The sequence below is a fragment of the Equus caballus genome, chromosome 27 (assembly GCF_041296265.1).
Source record: "Equus caballus isolate H_3958 breed thoroughbred chromosome 27, TB-T2T, whole genome shotgun sequence".
Lineage (NCBI taxonomy): Eukaryota > Metazoa > Chordata > Mammalia > Perissodactyla > Equidae > Equus > Equus caballus.
Window position 1 is genome coordinate 14,917,637 of NC_091710.1, and position 21,786 is coordinate 14,939,422.

At 42.9% G+C, this 21,786-nt stretch overlaps 1 protein-coding gene across 1 annotated transcript in view; it reads right to left on the reverse strand.

Moving 5' to 3' along the window:
- Positions 1-970: 970 nt before the first annotated feature.
- The window catches only part of LOC138920977 (collagen alpha-2(I) chain-like), a 38,746-nt gene continuing 17,930 nt past the window's right edge, over positions 971-21,786 (reverse strand). The window contains exons 2-9 of the mRNA XM_070252755.1: positions 20,276-20,865; positions 9,498-9,587; positions 5,448-7,153; positions 4,246-4,445; positions 3,528-3,669; positions 3,051-3,136; positions 2,121-2,329; positions 971-1,405 (exon numbers count right to left, since the gene is read on the reverse strand). Of these exons, the coding sequence (XP_070108856.1) occupies positions 20,535-20,865 (331 nt within the window). The 3' untranslated portion in view covers positions 971-1,405; positions 2,121-2,329; positions 3,051-3,136; ... (3 more) ...; positions 9,498-9,587; positions 20,276-20,534. The remainder of the gene's footprint in view (positions 1,406-2,120; positions 2,330-3,050; positions 3,137-3,527; positions 3,670-4,245; positions 4,446-5,447; positions 7,154-9,497; positions 9,588-20,275; positions 20,866-21,786) is intronic.

The following is a 21,786-nucleotide window of genomic DNA, read 5'->3' on the forward strand; positions in this document are numbered from 1 at the left end:
CTGCAGTCTCATCACAGCACAGCTCAGTGAACTCACTGCTCACTTCCCTCTGGCCTGTGAGACTTTCCCAGGTGGCAGGGCCAGGCAGGCTCACCTCTGAGATAGCCCCACGGTGCCCCCTGCTGGCCACATGTCCTTGCAACCAGGCCACAGACCTGACATACCTGAGCGTCCTGCAGGTCTGCACTCGATGGTGCAGTTGCTTCGGGAAAATTCCTTGCAGGTATTCAAACAGTGACACCAAGAGTTACCATGTGACCCAGCAATTCCACTCCTGGGTACAGACCCAAAAGAAACGAAAGCAGGTGTCCACACAAAACCTTGTACGTGAATGCTCATAGCAGACAAATACATAATAGCCAAAAAGTAGACATAACCCAAATGTCCATCAGCTGAGGAATAAACAGACTGTGCTGCAGCTACACGATGGAATGCCATTCAGCATCGAAAAGAAATGGAGGGCTCACACATGTGGCAACACGGTGGACCCTGAAGCCGTCATGCTGAGTGAAAGAAGCCAGACTCAAAAGGTCACGCATCATATGAGTCCATTTATAGGGAATGTTCAAAATAGGCCAATCCATAGAAACAGAATATGAATTTCTGTCTGCCTAGGCCTGAGGGTTTAGGGGAAACGGGACTGTCTCCTAACGAGTAGAGTGTTTCTTCTGGAGCAGTGATGGAAAGCTTCCAAAATCGATTGTGGTGACGTTGCACAATTCTGTGAGTATACTAAAAACACTGATTTACACACCTTACAGTGTGACTCGTATTACATGTGAACTATATCTCACTGACGCTGTAATGATGACTAAAGACTGCACGGTGAATCAGCAACACAGAAGACATCCCCCAGAAGGGAGGACAGAGTCTCGTTCACTCACTTTAAAGGGTCCCAACCAGGGCAATGAAAACGCAGAGGAATTCCAGTAGCGAATGTTCTAGGTACTAAGACAACCTGAAACATCCATGAGGATTTCTATGTTTTAATTTTTTTTAAAAGGCACTTAAAGTTTAAAAAAACATATTCACAAGTGTCAGAAAAGAATCATCATAACCCGGGGGAGGGGAACACAGGGAGCCATCAAATAGAAAAGAAGTGGAAGAGTTCGGATCACGTGGATGTGCACGCTGAACATGAAAGTGGACCCACGTTTATTACTGCTCCACCCCAAAGAGACGTCAAAGTCAAACAGCCCAATTAATGAGATCTCTTTCAAAAGCATCAGTTTATGAAAAAACAAAATGTTAGGAAATAAATATTTTGCAATCATGAATTGAATCTTCCAGATTCCAAGATTTATAACTAAAAACTCCTGAAGGTTCCATTTCACAGGCATTGGAGTGACTCTCCTCCTTGTGGTTTGAGTGGATTCCAGAAGTGGCAGATGCCTTCAGGATCAAACTGAAAAGAGTCCAAGAGTATGTGTAAAAGGCTGTTCTCGATGCTTAGTCTGACCCTAAAGTCTATATAAGATCAGAGACGTGAACGAGGAGCAGCACAACCAGCAGGTAGAGCGACAAGGAACTGTGGAAAACTCAGCTCTGTGTGCCGGGATATTTCAGGGCACGTGTCTATTAAAATTCATCAGGCTTTAATGCACCTTTCACGGTTAAACAAAAGCAAATACAAAGACATCCTGGATTTGTCCAGGCGTGTGCCTATTCCTGATACCAGCCTTTGGTGTCCCTTCAGTTCACATGACTATCACCGACGACAGTATACACCCCTGGGCACAGACACCGCTCTCCAGGGCCAAGGTGACTGAGGCACTGGTGCCACGGAAGTCTGGGCTACTTAGCCAGGGGACACCTCCTACCTCCACCTCCTTCACTTCTGTCCTGGGCAGTCAGGAGAACCCCACCCCACCCTAGGGGCTCTCAGATGGCTGTCATGACGTGGTCAAGGTTTTAATGACATTGTGGGTGTAGGGTTGCCAGGTAATGAATGCACAAAGAAGCTGCCCTCTACCCGTATTATGATCACATCAGGGAACATTACTGACACTAAAAAGGAAAGATATTGTTTCTAGAATAAAGAACAGACTATCCTAGGACAGACCATTTGCCAAGCTTCCCCTGATGTGTGTGTACATAATATATAAATCGCATTCACCCACCTTTTTAAGGGGTTTCCTCCTCTCTAAATGCAGATGATGATAAACCTCTGTCCCAGGGGTGTGATGAGAAACGAGCACAGGGAAAGTGTGGATCCAGCCCCAGCACAGAGTGAGAGGGAAGACGTGTCAGCTGCTGGATTCTCACACATGCCTCCTCCTGGTCTTGATCTGCTCACTGCCCACCATCAGGGAAGACTGCACAGGCCAGCCTGGAGAACCAGACCCAGGTGAGAACACCAGGTCACAAGAAAGAGGCCTGGCCCCGAGTCTGCCGCCAGGGGCCCCACAGCTTCATTTGTACAAGACAGTTCAGGTCCACTCTGCACACCCACCTGAGCGCTGACCTGCTTTATACCAAGCACAGCGCTGGGGGCCACGGTCGGGAGCAAGACAGCTCCTGCCCCCCAGGATCATCGAACCCAGGGAAAGGAGGACCAATGACGGCCTCGGGGAACCAGTGATCACTGATCTAGAGCTTCTCATGGAGGTTTAAACAGAAACATAAAGAAGCAAGCCATTTGAAAGACAGTCGACAGAAATTGGAAAAAAAATGAAATCATCTAGCTAAATGAGCATGGAGGTATAATCCGCTTGTCAAAATCTAGGCAGGATGCTCACGAGCTGTGCAGGCTGCTGGCTGAGTGGGTAGTAGAGGCAGCGGAACAAACCACCCTGTGCGGGAACCAAGCGCACTGGTGGGAAATCTCCACCAAGAGCGGGGTTGTCATCACCACTCCCCCAGATTACCTGTTGCACAATCTGACCCTCACCCAACATCTGCCCTGAGGGTCATTTTCATTGATGGAGACTCACGCGAGCACCATGTGCTTCCAGCTCTGGAAAGCAAGGGGTCGACTGACCCACACATATCAGGACCTGGCCTCGGTCCTGCTACCCTGCAGGTGCCCCAGTGCCAACAAGTGAGCCTACCTGGATCTGCCCAAAGTCCACGGTGATGGTAGCAGCAGAGGTGAAACCTTTAATGATGGCACAGGAGACGAAGTCCAGCAGGAACCCTGGCAGCCAAGAGGGAATACTGTGTTGGTCAGAGCTCTGCCTGGTCCCAGAGGACATGGGTGGACATGGCGGGGAAAGGCAGTGTGGATGAGACTGAGGCTGAGGACTGGAATGACATGCTCTGTTTGGGCTGGTTGGAGAGCAGGAAAGGGAGGTTGGGGTCTGAGGCTCTGGGAGCTTCTCCAAGTGTCCTGGCCTCTCAGCAGAATAGGGGAGGGCTGAGGGGTGAGGGTCCCCCTGCCCCTACTACACACACACAGGGGTAGCCCTTGGAATGCAAAGAAGGAAATGCTGAGGGCAGGGCCATCCCCAGGAGGCAGGGGCCCCGCTACTCTGGGAAGAGCAGAACCACACCTCCCCCACCATGGACTGAAGGCCTGAGAGTCTTACCCAAGCGCAGGGACCCCATGGCTAACTGCATGCAGCCCACAGGAAAGCCAGCAGCACAGCACAGGCGGGCTCAGGGTAACATGCCAGAAGGTGACCAGGAAGAACTACACGAAGCACCCATGAAGGCAGAGTAGAAGCCACACTGTTGGGGAGAGAGTGATGAGCACCCAGGAGGCACACAGCACACCCATGGTGCCCCTGGTGTAGACATCTGAGCACAGGGGTCTGCGGTGTCCACTGTGTACTTTGGGCACACCAGCGCACACAGGCAGGGTAACCACTCACCCTCGATCATCCATGAGTGTGACCTGCTGTGATGAGGGGACCTCTTTTCTACCCACACCCAAGTGGGGCCACAGGTGCCACCTGCGGGAGCACAAAGACCTGCGTGTTTCTGTGTGAGTCTGTGAGTCTGAGAAATAATGCTTAAAGCTACAATGAGTCATCCTGCTGGCCCCATCACACAACCCAGAACTGCCCTGATACCTGTGTGTGACAAGTGTGACAAGAGAAGTTATAAGGGCGCGCGTCTCCCCAAAGGCAGTCACATGCTCTAGACTGTAAACCAAGGTTTCTTGGTTCCCATGGGGCTGGAGCCCTGGGTGCCCCGCTGTCTGGAGGGGATACTGTGCATTTCTACTCTGCTTCTGGGCAGGCAATGAGGCCAAGTGTGGGGTCAGGGAGGGGATGTGGCCAGCAGCAGGGGCAGACATCTCACCTGGGGCAGGAGTCAGGTCACCTCAGCACAGGCCAGCGCGTGGGGAATGACCTTGAGCCCCACTGAAAGTCCAGTGATGAAGTCCATCTTCAGAGTCCAACAGCCAGGCCAGCATGGGCAGCCTCCTCTGCACGGCCGCAGGGGGGCAGCAGTGGTCTGGCAGGGCCATGCTGGAGCCTGAGGGCCTGGCCTCACTCAGCCTGGGGTGGAGCAGGGGCAACACAGACCAGCAGTCAGGGTCCCGGCCTCAGAGGACCCAGCAATAGGGCGGGGGTCCAGCGCATCAGGAGAGGCACAATCTGTCTCCCCTCCAGGGGGTCTGAGCCTGATGGCCTACATCCCACCCCCTTGCTGGTCTGAGACAGGAAGCCAGAAACCTGTGCAGAGGGGGCCTCCACCAAAGATGGAGTGTCCCCACACCCCTGCCCCAAATCCCAGAACCCCACTTGCCCAAACCCTAGCTGGTAAACAGTTTCTCAATAAGAAGCCTAAACACTCAGTTTTTCCTCCAAGGAAAATCTACTTGCTTCTTTTTATTTCCTCCCCAGGGAATTTAAGGAGGCACAGTGCAGAGAGAAGCAGCGTCCAGGGGGCTCCCTCCTCTGGCTGGTGTGGGTGGGAGGACTGGAGGCCCTGAGGGCCCGAGGCTTTGCAAAGGCCAGCCATGGAGACTTCCACCCACTAAGGGGACTGCAGCGCTGGAGGGGGTGTCTTCCATTGAGGCCTTGCCTTACCCCCGCCCCCACCTGTGGCATTGGCATCCTAGGGGGCCCCAGGGGTTCTAGTTGGTTCTGGGAAGTTCAAGGCCCCTTGATTAACTCAGAGTGCACAGCATCCATAGGATCCTGGCACCACCTGCACAGAGTTGGCCCCAGACTGCCCCTCATCCCCGCCCCTGCGAGGGCGCTCTGGGCACAACGTGGCCCCCACCCCGAAGCCACTTACGGCGAAACCTGGGGTCTACGGGTGGGACACCACGCTGCCTAAGAGTCTATGGCCTGCGGGCTCCACCAAGGTCGAGGGAGGCGGGAACCTGTGTTGGGACGCAGTGGGTGGGGAGCGGGGTCCACGTGGAAGGCGCCCGCATCCTCGGCCCCTGCGCCGGGCCCCGCATCGGCCTCCCCCCGCGGCCCCGCTTTTCTCCCGGGAGCTCGCCTACCCTTCCCTGGGCCCAACGCCACCCACTGCCGCCGCGGACTCACCAGGAACCGCAGCAGCTGGGGGTCTCCTGAGATCACCGCATCAGGGTCCACTGGAGGCGCAGTGGTTGAGCGAGGGGCGGGGCCAGGGCGCCTGGGGGCGGGGCCTGACGCGCACGTGTACTCGGGCGGGGCCAGAGCCCGGGTTGCGCGCCTGCGAGGCGCTGCCGGACCCTGAGCTCTGCCGTGCGCATCGGGCGCCTAGCCGGAAAGTGCTGCTGGTCCTCGGTGAGTGCGTCCCCCGCAGGCCCGCTGACGGCCTGAGCGCTGCCTTCCACCGCCGCCTGTTGTTCCGCCAGAAGTGGCCACTCGTCCCTTTACACCAGCGGTTAGCGCTGACCCGAGCGTGCCCTGCAGCCCCACTGCCATTCCCTCCCCATCTCCCCTCTCTGCTTCCCGGACTTCGTGGTCGGCTCCTTGGAGAGGGAGGCAGGGGCGGCCTCGCCCACCGCGGGGTGTGCAGGGGTGGGCACCATCATTCAGCCCCCAACTGCTGCCCTCCGCTCTGACCCTGCTCTCCCACAAGTGCCCAGAGCAACCAGAGCTAACCCTGCGGGCCCCCAGCTCAGAAGGCTGGGCGGCTTTCCACAACTCAGGGACCCACAGATCCTGAAGGAGATGCCATAGGAGGGGCTGGTGCCCCAGTCCCCAGAGACCAGCCGGGGTGCCCTGGGTCTCTCATCTGCTCCCCAGCCCTTTTTTCAGACTCCGGAGCGCTGTACTTCAGCTCTCCTTCTCCTGGATGAAAGGTGCAGCCCCTGACGACGCATCCCCTGGTGGAAACCCCTGGGAGGTTTCCAGAACCCTGCTGTTCAGGAGATTGGCTGCTGATGGGGATGTTTCCAGGGGCAGCAGGGCCCCAAGTGGTGGTAGCAGAGGCAGCGGCAGGTTCAGCCTTAGGAGAAAGGAGGGCCACTGCACGGGGGTGTGCCAGGACCCGCGGTTGCAGGCTGGCTGGTCTGTCTGTCCCACGAGCCTGTCCCCGTGGCATCTGCACAAATACAATTGTCCAGCCTGAATGCAAGGACACGAACTGCGGTACTCAGGCAGCAAACTCAATCAAGAAATTCCTGCAAAATAAAAGTGGATACTGGGCATTGCAATAAATCATATCGGGGAGAATTGAAGAGTGTTAGAATTATTCAAATGATTTAATATCTCTGGTTTCACAACTGCTGCAATGTTGCAAAGTAAATATCCACAAACAGAAATAGTAAAGAAAATTAAAAGATCATTGCAGTCAGCAGAAAACACTTTTTTCACATGAACCTTCAGGAGAACCACGTGTTAATAAGAAAGACAAGTAGAAAATTAATATTCCATGTAACCAAAGACACAATGGTAGATGAATAAAAAGGCATTTTGAATTATATGCAAATGTAAAGCACACTTTCAGCTATTTATACACCCTCCATAAGTTATGGGAAATGTCAGAGGAAACATTGAAATGCCAAAGTATAAATTTACATTTAAAATTAAATTCAGATGGCATGAAATTGATTTGTTTGAAGGGTTAAATCTTCTTAGAAAAATTTTTCCACAAGGATCATCAGCTCTAGGTGTAATAAAATTTGTATTTTGAAATAATTTATCAGAAATCTCTCCAATGTTGTCATAGCCTATAAAACACTCTTCACGGCTCCACGAGTGTTTACCCCAACACAGACTCTTCTCCTCGGCATAAGTGAACGTGATCTGCAATCTTGCATCTGCCGAAAATAACAGAGACCTCTTTCAACTGTATGAATTTAAAATAAAAGTTACTAACTTTATATATTTTCATGACATAATAAACGAATTTGCATAAGTGAGACAGAAAAATCTTATGATCTGTTTAAACATAATATTGAGAAAGTGTCATGTACTGTATATGTTATATAAAGTAAGACTGATAAGATTGCCTTGTAATGTGTAAATTTATGTTATTCATGTCTTTTTCAGTCCTGTTATGTTTTATAAGTAATAAGATATTTTAAAGGAAAATGCTTCCTATTTTGGTACCTTTAACTGCGTATTTCCCCCTGCTTCCTGCATAAGGGGTTCTGAATGTTCATTTTTCAATGGGCCCCACAAAATATGCAGTCAGCCCTACAGCTGTGTGAAAGGTTTCCAGCCCCCCTGCATGACAGCTCTAGTGAGGGGACAAGGCATGTAGCCAGCAGAGGGTCCAGCTACACACAATGACACAGGTTGAGACTGTTCACACTATTTAGAAGGACTTTAATCAGAGTAGGATTCAAACTGAGTCTCTTGGCCAGTACAAAGTTGTGTTTTGGGCCATGATTTTAAAGCATAAATACTAACTAAAAGCTGAACATTGTCTTCTTAAGAGCACAGAATCATAGTCCTTGGTTTACAAGTACTAGGGCTGCCTGATAAAATAGAAGACCTCTAAGCAAACTTAATTTCAGATGAACAACAAATAATTTTTTAGTATAACTAGGTCCTAAATGTTACATGGGATGTATTTTTTATTTCCTATATCTGGCAACCCAATTAATAGCACTATCATCATTAGTCCATACATTGCCTTAATTAACTTAATAATTAATCTGATATTCATGTTTTAGGTGCAGGAATTTTTAGTAACTATCCTCTTAAGAAACCTTGTGGCAACTCTAAGGCACTGAGAACTTATTTTAGATACTCAGAAGTGACTGATTCTGGATCCTGTTAATCAAATTGTGATTGACCCAGGGTATCAGCATCAACCTCGTGCTTGTTAGAAAAGAATCTCATGTCCCACCTAGACCTACTGAATTCAGAATCTGCATTTTAACAAAATCCTTATGTGATTCACATACACATTAATATTTTAGGAGCACTGATTTAGAAAGCTGTGTTTTAGGAAAATTCCCAGGGCATATGCAGGGTGGATTGAAGGGGAACTGACTGCAAGTATAGAAACCCCTTACAAGAATATTTTAAAAGTTCAGGCATTGCTTCAAGATCTGAATTCTGGTGCAGGCGGCAGGAATGAAAAGAAAGAAACTGAAATGAGAAACACTCTAATGGAAAAAAATCAATGGGACTTGGTAACGGACCAGATGGAGGAGAGAAAGGAAAGATGTCAGAATCCGAATGTAAATCAAGTAGAAGCATCAAAGTGTTTCTAGTCTTCTTGGCAGGGGTTCTCAACCTTAGCTGCACTGTGATCACGATGAGCTTTAAAATACTCATGCCTGGGTCCCAACCCCAGAGACTCTGATTTAAGGTGAAGCCTGGGCATTAGAATTTCAGACTACTTCCCATGTGATTCTACTGTGCAGCCAAGGTAAAGAAACACCAATATGGGCTCTTTCAATCTATTTGTTTTCACTTAGAGTAGTGATTTTCAACCCTTGCTACAGTTTACTTGGGGAGCCTTAAAAATATATCAGTATCCAGACGTTGCCCTTAGAGATTATGATTTAATTGGTAATATTTTAGAAGTTCTTCAGTCAATTGTAATGTGCAGCCAGGGTTGAGAACACTCAATTGAAAAATTCAGTTTAATTGGTAATTTATTAACCATTTTTTTAAAATAAGTATAAATGAAGAGGAAATCAGTGCTAACAGACTCCAAACCTTCTAGTTAGGTGAAATATAAACCAACCTATTTTCCTTTGCTTGTTATAACTTCACAATGAAATTTACTTGGAATTAGCTACAATTTCCATTTTTTCAAAACTTAATTTTGGATCCAAAAAGAATCGGCTTATGACCATGACCATTTATGAAATGAGCATTATTCAGACACTTATAATATGAAATAAATTGATTCCAACTGCAGCCACAATTATATATCTTAGGATAGAATAAGGTCCTGGGGGAGAAGGACAGGAAGGAAGCAAAATGTCTGAAGTTTATTCCTGAGTCAAAGTAAAGTCTCCTTCAGGACTGAACCCTGTAACTAAGGTCCAAATAAAAAATATCGAGCAGAACATTTAAGCACTTCATAGTTAACTTAATCACTATGGGATTATTTCATAAATGTGCAAAGTAAAGTAAAAATTTTTTTCAAAAAGAGAAATGTTTCCAAATAACCTTTTATAAAATGGAAAATTGGCTTACCTCTTCCCTATGATTCTTTATTGGCATACAAAGAATACTTTGTGTCTTGTAGCCTGTAATTTGGTCCACTTCTGCATTGAATCGAGGATCCTAGTAGGGAAAAAGAAATTCAGTTTAATGACTGACCTGTTCAAAGATTGATTTGATTTTTCCCATTTATAAGATTAGAGAAATCTAACCTTTGACTTACCTTGTTGCTCTGAATGACAATTTCATCATTGTAAAAGGCACTGCTGAATGTAAGTACGTATCATCTTTGACAAAGATAAATTTAAGTGATTTTTAGCAGCTAGTGTTTATGAGAACCAAAAAAATACAGACTCAAACATATAAAGGAAATATAAACAAAGAAATAAACTCAAAGAAATTAAGGAAATTCAAAATATTAACCAATTTGGATAGCCTTACTTAGATTCAGGAAGACTGGCAACTCTCCTCCCCGTAACACAACTTGCCTGTTCCCATCTCGCTACCTGATTCTTCCATGCCATCCAACAGGAAAGCATCTCTGCTCTGAAACTTTTCCTATAAAATGAACCACCTCCAAAACAAACTTCCAGTATTGACTTTACTCCCTTGTAATGGTCGTTTATATAATTCCTCAGTATTCTGTTCTATCTCAGGTGTTCACAAGAATTTATATCTTTTTTCTTTTTTCTTTTTGTATATGTAAAAAAGCTGCATGGCCTCAATCAGACTGTAAACAACTCAATCTTTTGAATTTCTTTCCCCTTTTATAAAGTATATCATGCACATCCAGTAATTGCAAAGGACTTTGACACGTGTAAAAATTCTAAATGTGAGCTAAAGAAAGGTACAGGCTATTTTCTCTTAAACTCCAGATTGGGAAGACTGAAGTTACTTAGGCTGTAAACTCTGTGAGGGGCTTTTTTTGGGCTCATCACTGTATTCCCAATGTTAGCACAGGAACTCAACAGCATTTGGTAAATAAATGAAAGAATTCATCAACAAGTGATATCGTAGTTATCAACTGTGATCATTTTTAGTTTATTATAGTTTAAATTAAATCTTATAGGTAGGGGGAAAACATACTAAAGGAAATGGACAGATAACCACTATATGAGGAAAGATTAGAATGGAAAAAACAAACCAGAACATAAATATTTGAATGAGTGTTGTTCCTTCAAAGCAACAGCCTTGGGAAGTTACATGTTTAACCTAATGACAGCATCACTGCTCTCAAAACTCTGCTGTAGGAATTCCCTTCAGAGAATATGGAATCACTACACTGGAAAATCCTCATCTTTGAAGGTCATTTCTATTTTTTTTTTTTAAATTAGTCTAAAGTCATGCAAAGCCAAAGCTGTGAATGAAGTAAATGACTATACTAGATTCCATCAATTGGGGTCAGAAATGAGGCCAATTTTCCCCTGAGAGGGCCAAACCCGACATTAAGGACAACTGCAAAAGAAAAATTATAAAATGGTGGAAAATCAGTTTAAATATTTTATATTATAAATAAACGCTACCGCATTTTTGCTTTTTCTGCAAACATACTCCAAGTTATATTGAGACACAGAGAAAACCTGGGCTGAATGTTTCTAAGAAATAGTTCCTAAATAACATCCTTTAGTATGCAAAGTATCAAAAGCAATTCTGATATTGATGAATTAAAGAAGTAGAAATTTATTAACTTATAGAGTAAATTATTCTACAAGCTAATAATCAAAATATGAATAAAACTGCACCTTCAGCAATTATTTTGTTAATGAATATTTGAATTACAAGACCAATTTATGAAGACGATTAAACCCAACTATCTAATCACAGCAATAGAGTTTCACAGACTGAAATTAGCAGGACTATCACAACATTTTTGTGCATAGTAGAAGTTTAAAATCAACAGCAGCCTGGATTGCTCTCTTCATTGAAGGAGGCGGGAGTAACATATGCTTCAAATTCACTTTAGGTGAATTTTGGCATCTCAAAATATTTTCCTTTAACAATGCACTCACTGCAGAGGCAATACGCAGAGAGAAGTTCTAACCCCATTAGGTCCAAGAAACACCTTAAAAAGAATGGAGCACTACTGTTATTGTGATTATTCCTTTTATTGTTTATGAGAACATGTCAGTGTAAAAAAAACACAAGCCTTGGATCTCCACTTGCCATGATAAAGCAACTGGTACCAGACTTGCCCTACTGCTTTACTAGACAGTGGAGAGCAGAAATGCACGATTGCCATGCAACACTCCGGCTTTCTTCCTGGAGGCATTTTCCTGCTGGGGAGAAGGCAGGCAGCATCCAAGTGGAACAACAGTTCCAAATGGAAGTGAAAGAAATTCGAGACTTCTAAAGGGGCTGGAATTTGAAAGCCAAAGTACCTGATAAGAGAGGCTGTCTTGGGGGGTTGGGGAAAGGGGTTTAAAGGAGGAGTGGCAGAAGACTGAGCAGCTACTCACTTCAGACACGTACAGAGCAAGACTCTGCCCTTGCAAAAATGACCTGTTGAAGTCTGAAATCAGAACGGGGACACCAGTTTGGGAAATGTTTAGAGACACTGGACTTCCAGTCTAGCCAGAGGAGAGATCTTACTAAGCACCTCAGGCATTCAGTTGAGACACAGAACCATATCCTAGATTCAGGGGGCACTCCCTAAGATTAAATTCAAAAGTAAAATACATCCAGCCTAAAAAATAATAATACCAAGGCCAACAAGACCAAAGATCTCTCAACTGCAAGAACAAATGTCAGCCTTATTTTAAAGGAAGACGAAATGATCCAAAAGCCCTGCAATGAAACATCCACAATGTCCAGTATGAAATCAAAAATCAAGACACGTGAAGAAACAGGAAATTGCAACCCATAATGAAGAGAAAAAGTAGTCAATAAAAATGGACCCCAAGATGATTCAGATGTTGGAATTAACAGACAAAGATTTTAAAGCAGCTACTATAAATGCATTTAAGGACTTAGAAGAAAATATGGTAATAATGAACTGATAAGGAATCTCAGCAAAGAAAGAAAAAACTATAAAGAAAAATAAAGCCACATGGAAATTCTAGAATTGAAAAGTATAATGTCTAAAATGAAAAGTTCATTGAAGGGTCTGTGAACCTGACCAAAGATCAACAGAAAGTATCTAATCAGTAGAACGCAGAGGGGAAAAAGAAAAAACCTATAAAAAGTTAACAGAGCCTCAGTGTTTTCTGGGACAATATCAAGTGATCTAACATATACGTAATTGAAGTCCCGAAAAGAAGAAAGAGAATGGAGCAGAAAATATTTAAAATTAAATATTTTATTTAAATAAATACAATTAAAAATAAAATATTTAAAATTAAACCAAAAATTTCTCAAAGTTGTTGAAAACCTTAAACTTATACACATGGTGTGAAAATGAAATACAGCACCACAGGAGGTGCAAACACAAAGTATAGCTGACTTCTCATGAGAAAAATGAAGACAGGAAAAATGTGGGAAAACTCTTTTAAAGTGTTGAAAGAAACTACTATTAACTAATATCTTTTAAGAATACAGGCAAAATAAAGGCATTTTCAGATAAACTAAAAATGAGAGAATTTGTCAGCATCAGACCCACACTACACAAAGTGCTAATGGAAGTTCTTCAGCCTAAAGGGAAAGATACTGGAACCTGCAGAAAGGAGTGAAGAGGTTAGAACTTGGCTTGAGCATATGCTTACAGAGTAAGGAAGCCTGGTTCTTCACTTTTGGAGAAGGAAACACCTAACAGAGAAAAGAAGCAGAAAAAAAAAATGTACCTTGAGATGTGGATTGAAATTGGAGGTATCAGTAAGAATTCATTGTTTTTAATATAATAAGCAGATAGGTATAGAAATAAATAAAATATAGTATGTGTGTATATTTGTTTATTTTTTTCCTAGCTCTGTCTGCAAACATATTAGCAATGAGCACATATCAGAAGCAATGAGCTCACCTAGTGGCTAGACCTTGGTTTCTAAATACAATCCTTTCCTTGGAAGCAAGGCTGCTTGGAAAAAGGAGACATTCTAGGGCTAGGGCAGGGAAGGTCTAAGAGAGCCTGGAACATCTTGTTAAGGCAGTGAGAACTTTCAGCCCCACCAGAAAGCACGAAAATTGTAGTGATGGGGGCATATCAAAAATACACGGGAGTCTGCAAATCTGATATAATTTCAGAAGCCAAATAAATAAAGATAATAACAGATCATAACTCATAAACAAAATGAAAATCCATGAGTCCTCAGTGATATACATGAATGAATGAATGAATAAAAAAGACAAAACTCTTCCTCACATTAGAATGCCAACTAATAAATATAGAAGGTATGATGGCGTTAGAAAATCACTGGATGCCAAAACTGGTAAATGTAGGTTGATGAGGGATAGGATATTTACATAATATCAAAGTATCTCCCCATAAGATATTTCTAATTTGTTGTTTTTAGTGCCATCAAGTCTCTCCGACTCCTAGTCACCCTGTGTACAGCAGAGCGGAACCCTGCTGGGTCTTTTTGCTCCATCCTCTCACCTACCAGCACTGTATCAAACAATGCTGCACTGCTATTCACAGGGTTTTCGTGGCCATTTTTGTGGAAATGGGTGGCCAGGTCCTTCTTCCTAGTCTGTGTTAGTCTGGAAGCTCCAGTGAAACCTGTCCACCATGGGTGACTGCTGGTATTTGAAATACCAGTGGCATAGCTTTCAGCATCCCAGCAACACGCAGCCGCCACAGTATGACGATCTACAGACGGGTGGTATGGTTCCCTGACCAGGAAACGAACCTGGGCTACAGCGGTGAGAATGCTAAATTTTAACCACTAGACCACCAGGGCTGGCTACTTATTATTTACAATGAGAAATTGTACCCTTATAGTGGAGAAACCCGGTGGACACCACTGTAACCAAGTTATCAAATTTAACACCATCAATACTGGGATAAACTAATATCACATGCTTCCTGATAACATACACTGAGGAGGTCTGTGGTATGATAAAAAATATATTTGGTCTTTATCCCTGGTTCCTGGCACAGAGCTTCTAAAACCCTTAAAATTTCCTGAGTTGATAGGAGAATATTTTGATATTCCTAACAAGCCCCTTTCAAACACAACTTAGTTCATGCGAATGAGATGATTCATGGGTAATTGAGCCCCAGATAGCTTCAAGATGGGGGCTGGCTGCCAGAAAAACCAACCAATTGACTGGAGGGTTAGAACTCTCAGACCCACCCCCGACCTCCAGAGAGGGAAGTGGGCACTGGCGACCAGGTTGGTGAAGATATCTATGTGCTGGGATGACGCCCCCCCGCAAAGGGCATGTAAGTTCTGTGTCCCCCACATCCCATTCCTCACCCTATGCATCTCTTCCATTTGGCTGTTCCCAAAGTGTTTCCTTTATAATAAAACTGTAATTGTAAATATAGCACTCTCTTGAATTCTGTGAGTGATTCTAGCAAATAAGTGAACTTGAGGGGGGAACTCCTGAATTTTCAATCAGCTGGGCATAAGTGCAGCTAGCCTGGGGACTCCATTTGTGGCTGGTGTCTGAAGTGGGGGCAATCTTGTGGGACTGAGTCCTTAGCCCGTGGGGTCTGCGCTGATTCCAGGTAGTTACAGTCAGAACTGAACTGGATTGTAGGACCCCCAGCTGGTGTAAGAGGAAAGAATTGACTGTTGTTTGGAAAACCAAACAAGGTCTCAACATCAACACCTGTGGTATTCCTGCCCAAAGTGCCTAACTTGAATCTATTCAGGAAAGACAGTCTACTAAATAACTGGCCTGTATTCTTCCAAAATATATGTCAAGAAAAATAAACACTAACAAACTATTCTGGATTTAAAGGAGACTAAAGAGACATGACAGGTATGTACAATATGTAATCCTGGGTTAGATCCTTGATCAGAGGGAAAAAATAACTATAAAGGACATTTATGGGACGATTGACAAAACCTGACTATGCATCGTTAGATAATAGTATTGTATCATAAAATTTCCTGATTTTGATAAATGTGTTACAATAGCGTAAAAGAATATTCTTGTTAGAAAACATACTCTGAAATATTTAGTGAAAACGTCTCCAACTTAGATGGTTGAGAAAAAAATAATATGCATTATTACTTATATGCAATATATATAGAAAAAGAAAATGATAAAGCAAATGGGGCAAAACATAAACAACTAGAGAATCTGGGTGAAGGGTACACAGAAGTGTCTTATACAGTCTTGCAACTCTTCTGTAAGTTCGAAATTATATAAAAATAAAAAAACAAAAAAAGGAAACAACAGAGTAGACTTGCCAAATTATACACCAGTTTTCTTCCAGAGTGGCATTTTTAAGACATTGCCCCAAGATTATTAGAACTTTGAACAAAGACAAATATTGCAGCTCCCAAACTGTGTTCCCTGGGGCACAATTATGCCATGACAGATTAGTAGATTTATCAAAATTAAAACAGTTGCTAGTGTTATTTCTTTCTTCTAAAATTCAATTTGCAAATAATTTTACTCATCAGAAATTCATTTGAGAGAGCTCATATTTCCTTAGAAAAATATCTTGATAAATCCTTGGAGTAGAGGTGAGACCCACAGGGTGAGAGATGGGGAAGATTCATTTATCTGGAGAAAGAATGACAAGGGAGGAATGATGGAAGGATGGAAGGAATTAGCAGCTACGTGGTGAAGGCCACACAAGTGGAATGTGACCCTTACCTAAGACCCTCCAAGTTTTCTTCCAGAAATCATGGCATACATGGAGTGGTTGTCCTATGGAAACAGGAGAAGTGTCCAAGTTTTGTACTCCAGTTGACTTGGGAGAACGAGGGGTGTTTTGACAATGTAAATCCTTTGACATAGGAAATCTTAGCTAGGCTTAAGGTCACGGAATTAGGGGTTCAAGGCAATCTGTGATGGTTAATTTTCTATGTCAACTTGACTAGGCTAAGGGATGCGCAATTCACTAGTGAAGCATTAGTTCTGGGTATGTCTGTGAGGATGTCTCCTCAAGAGATTAGCATTTCAATCAGCAGACTGAGTAAAGAAGATCTTCACCAATGTGAGCAGGCATCATCCAATCTGTTGAGGGCCTTAACAGAACAAAAAGGCAGAGGAAGGGCAAATTCGCTCTTTCTGTTTGAGCTAAGACATCCATCTTCTGCTGCCCACCTGCCTTCTATCGGAGCTCCTGGCTCTTGGGCCTTCGGATTCAAACCTAGACCAGACTTACACCAGTGGCCCCTCGATTCTCAGGCCTTCAGACTCTGAATTACACCACCAGCTTTCCTGGTTCTCCAGCTTGCAGACAGCAGGAAGATCATGGAAGTTCTACCTAATTCCAACTGAGCTAATTCCTATAATAATCTCCTCTAATATATCTATATATATCCTGTTGGTTCTGTTTCTCTGAAGAACCCTTATACACAATCCAATCTAGATATTGGATGATATCTAGTTTTCATATACAGTCTTGCACCGCATAACAACATTTCAGTTAACAACAGACCACATATACGACGGCGGTCCCATAAGATTAGTACCACATGGCCTAGGTGTGTAATCTAAACCATCTAGGTTTGTGTAAGTGTACTCTATGATGTTCATGTAACAGAATCGCCTAGTGATGCATTTCTCAAAATGTATCCCTGTGGTTAAGCAACCCATGACTGTACAAAGAAAACACCAAAACACATTTATATAGTTGTTCTGATTATTATGTGTCAATATCTTATTATTCATAAATGCTGTGCCACATTCAAGAAAGCTGCATAAATGATGGGCTGATGCAGGAGGAGATGGTGTGACTGAACATCAATATATAGGCAGCATTTACCAACTAACCCTATCATTGGTATTTGTGGTCTAATTGAGAATTACTGGTCTAAGTTGGGGAGCTTGTCTTAGATTTTAAATATATGAATGTGTAATTTTACTAGTAATAAAATGGTTGAATCCTCAAATTTAGGTCATTCTGTTACAAAGTTTTAAAGAGCGAATCAAATGTTGACCCCTTCTTACAATTAATTTGTCTGAGACTATTTTTTAATTCTTAGCTTCAGTCTGAGTACTACTATATTTCATGGCTACCTCATGGTCTTCTGCTACATTACAACTTTTAAAGTGTTCTGTGGTCAAATAAGCTTAAGAAATACTGTTGTACAATGTCATTTTTACAGATGCATTTTTAAAGAGGGAGGACTCAGGAAACATTAGAATGTATTTTCATACTCTGACTACTTTCACAAAGGCCATGAGACAGTATTTTGATTATTCAAATTATGGGTGGGGCTGAGAAATGAATTACTCATTAGCCACTGACTTCCACTGTTAATACCAATGTAAATTACATGTCACAGATCAACTCCACAGCTTCTATTGAAATTCCTGGGACACAAACAACTTCTGCAAGGCCACTAGAAACACAGATCAGGGTGCCAAGAGTGAAGTGGCAACATGAGGAACCCACATGCTAAGAGGCTTCACTCTGGGAGCGTCACAGATCAAGGGCATGGGGCCTCTTTTAGACAGCAGTACAAGAATTAAATCATTACGGGGCTGGCCCCGTGGCCGAGTGGTTAAGTTCGCGCGCTCCGCTGCAGGCGGCCCAGTGTTTCGTTGGTTCAAATGCTGGGCGCGGACATGGCACTGCTCATCAAACCACGCTGAGGCAGCGTCCCATATGCCACAACTAGAAGGACCCACAACGAAGAATATACAACTATGTACTGGGGGGCTTTGGGGAGAAAAAGGAAAAAATAAAATCTTTAAAAAAAAAAAAGAATTAAATCATTACTAACTGCAAAACAAAAATTACATTGTCAAAACTTTAAAGATGGTAAGCAGATGAAACAAAATGCTTATAAGGGAAAAAATTCTCCAGGCTGGAGAAACATAAGCACGCGGACAGATGAAAACTTTCTCAGGAAAACTGAAGCATATTTATGGTCCTACTGTACTTGAGACTATAGTGCCCTTGAAAAGCGGAAACACAGCTGTCACCTAAGACAGGAAGGGAATTCCGCAAATCTGGCAGCAGTCCTTCAGCTGTGTCCTTAATACCCCCCTCTTGGAGTCAGCTACCGTGTGACGTTACTACAGAGCTCAAAGAGGACATGGAGAGAGCTCCATGAAGAATCCGAATTGAAGAAACTGCTTGTACAGAATGGATTCTGAAAAATATCTCAGGATTTAACCTTTCTGAGCTACGACATCTCTCCCCAAATCCCTGCCCTCAGTGTTCCTTACCAGTTACCATCATTTATTCACCCAACTTGAAACCTGAGTCACCTGTGACTCCACTCTTCCTCCTCACTTCCATCTCCCATTAGCTCTCAAGTCCAGCAGATTCTGCTTCTTCATCTGAAGTCCATTCCCTCCTTTTGATCTTTAAGGCCAATGCCCTGGTTCAGGTCCTCACTTCTTCACACTATTACAATAATCTATCCTCCCAGCTTCCAGTATTTTTCCCTCTAATTCATTTTATGACCACTGTAAAATTCATCTTTCTAAAGCACAGTCAGAATCATACTAGTCCACTTTTCAAACCATCTTCAATTATTCCCCATGGCCCCGGACCACATACATACTCCTCAACCTGGTGAATTCAAGACCCCAGCAATCTCTGGGCTCTGCTCCAACAGCTCCTTAATGTCTATACTGACTATACCCCTACATTTCCATACAAGTGCCATGCGCTCCAACTTCCCTGTCTCTTCTTCCAGCTTCTCTTTACATCTGGATCTCACCGTGCACGCAACTCAATCTATGCAAATCTTATCTATTTTCCAGGATCCGTTATCAGCATTACTTCCTCAAAGAAACCTTTCTCCATTTCCCCAACTCAATGTCATCTCCTGCTTCCATGAACCTACCACATTTTCCTTGGCATCTATTATGCTCTGCTTTCTATTCTACTTATCTATCTTATCTACTATAAGTTTCACTGAATCAATACTTATTAAGACTCAACCATGCACCAGGCACTGTATTAGGCACCAGTGATACAGGGGTGAATAAAACAGCAGTGACCTCTCAAATTACATATAAGAATGTTGAGCTGGGATTATCCCGGAACCTTTATGGTGTACTATGTGGTAGGTAGCTAGAATAATTGTTCTTTCAAAGTGCTAGAAAGTATTTCATAAATATATCAAGTGTCATTCAATTAAGATGCTTTGTTTAAAACCCATAATTCTATCAATAAAAAGGATTATTTTAAATAGAAAGTTTGAAGAATCGTATAGTATAATCTTTAGGTCCTTAATTAAAGACTTATACATAACTATAGCACAATGTACAGCAACTATACATAACATACAACTACACGGAAGAAAGGATGGAAAGACAGAAAATCAAACTTTTTTGGTGTCAATGAGACTTTGAATGAGTGGATATGATTGAATGAATGAATGAATGAATTTTGAAAAGCCTATGAGTTTGGTTTCTTGACAGTTTTTGGACCTATCATGTTGGAATCTCAGTAAAATCCTCAGACATGGAAATAACAGATAGGAAAATGTATAGTGATGAGAGAATATAACTATGAGATGAGCTATGTTAAATTATCATTAAAGAGAAAAACAAGATAAGATTTTTCTCAGGTTCATATCCTTGACTCAACCACCAGTAAAAAAGATTTAAAAGATGGGAAAGTTACTACCATACATTCTAGTTTTAACTAAGTACACAAATTACTACCTCTCAGTTATCTTATTGCATACATCTCAGTTTTTAATAACACCCCCATTCACAGTAGTTGTCCAATGCCTACCCACGTTCCCCTCCCCAGCCCATCTCCAGGGTTCCAAAGGCTCCCTATTTACCTCATAAGCATCTTTGATGTTCAAAGGCTTACCAAGCGCTGCCACATGACCCACAATGCCTTTGTTCCATTCTAAGTGGATACAGTTATTGGAAGCTTCTTCCAGTGTTGAACCTTCTGCAACATCAAAGAGGTGGCTGATAAGAAACTTGTCGTTGGAGCTGTCCTCTCAGACGAGGAACAGGGAATAGTGGTCAGCGGCAATGAGTCCATGGATGTGCAAGAAAATTTTGTGACACAAGGCTGTGACATCCAAAAGACTAGAAACATCTTTCACTAATTCCAAGTCTTGTGCACTGGTCCCCTTCATCATTATCAAACCTTGGAGGGGGGGTTAGAGGCATCTGTTCCTTCTTTTCTGAGTCAGAGAGGAAGCTCACAGTTCCCTCAGAATCCTTGACAACAATGGGTCTAAGAGGCTGGTCAAATTCGGAGGCAGAGATTTTCCTGGTTTGTGTCCCAGGGGCGCTGCTATCTGCATGGGAAGTCTGCTGCAAGGGGGAAGAGCAGGATTCCGGGTGGCCTCTGGCGCCTTCCTTGCAGACAGGGATGGTGTGAACTCTGTCAGCAAACCATGAATTGACCATCTCTCTGCAGAACAGAACACGTGACACATTAAATATTTCAGATGGAAAGGCGCTGCCTCTGACAGCTGCTAAAAGTTCCCTCACGGTAAGCTGGTCAGATCATAATTCGATTTGTCATAGAAAATATAAACAAGATGGTTTGGTTAAGAAAGTTTTATTTTGAAAAACTGTAAGGGACGATTGCTTCAATGAATAATTTTAATAAAGTATGACTCCCATATATATATATTTTCAGATACCTGATTTACAACACATCAAGCATCAAGTCTGCTTTTCTCAAAACCAGTTTATATTAAAGTAAAAGACACTAAATTTGACAATAGTCTTAAGAAAACATAAATAGGGAAATTAATCTGCTGATTAAAACATACAACTTGTTCTGAAGTTAAATATTTGAAAGTTAAAGATAAATATTTATCTAAATTTGGCTAGCAATATGCTTGATTTTAGATAGTTTTATCTATATTGCTATATATAGATTAGATTTAGAAGGGGAAATGGGAAATGCAAACAATTTTATCTGATTGAAAGACTAGACTTCTATAAATATCCTAATAATGCTTGATGAATGGTAAAAATGATTTATTCTAGATTACCTACTCCTGGTATAAAGGAAGAAAGTTAAAAAGTAGGCAATACCTAATTTTAAAAATTCAATCCAAGAAAACTTAAATTATTTATGTTTTTAATGTACCCTCCTGTGGAAGAAACCTATTTGAGCTAAAGCCTTCACAGTGGGTGATTTTTTTAAACAAACATACCAGATCATACACATCCAAATGATTATTCATTTCAAATAATTCCCCTTGGAAAGCCATAGTCTTATACCAATTGATACTACCATTACTTTAGACATTTTTGGAACTCTTCTTTTGAAACTAACTTCTAAGAAAATTTGTAAGCCAAATAAGATTAGTTTTATCTA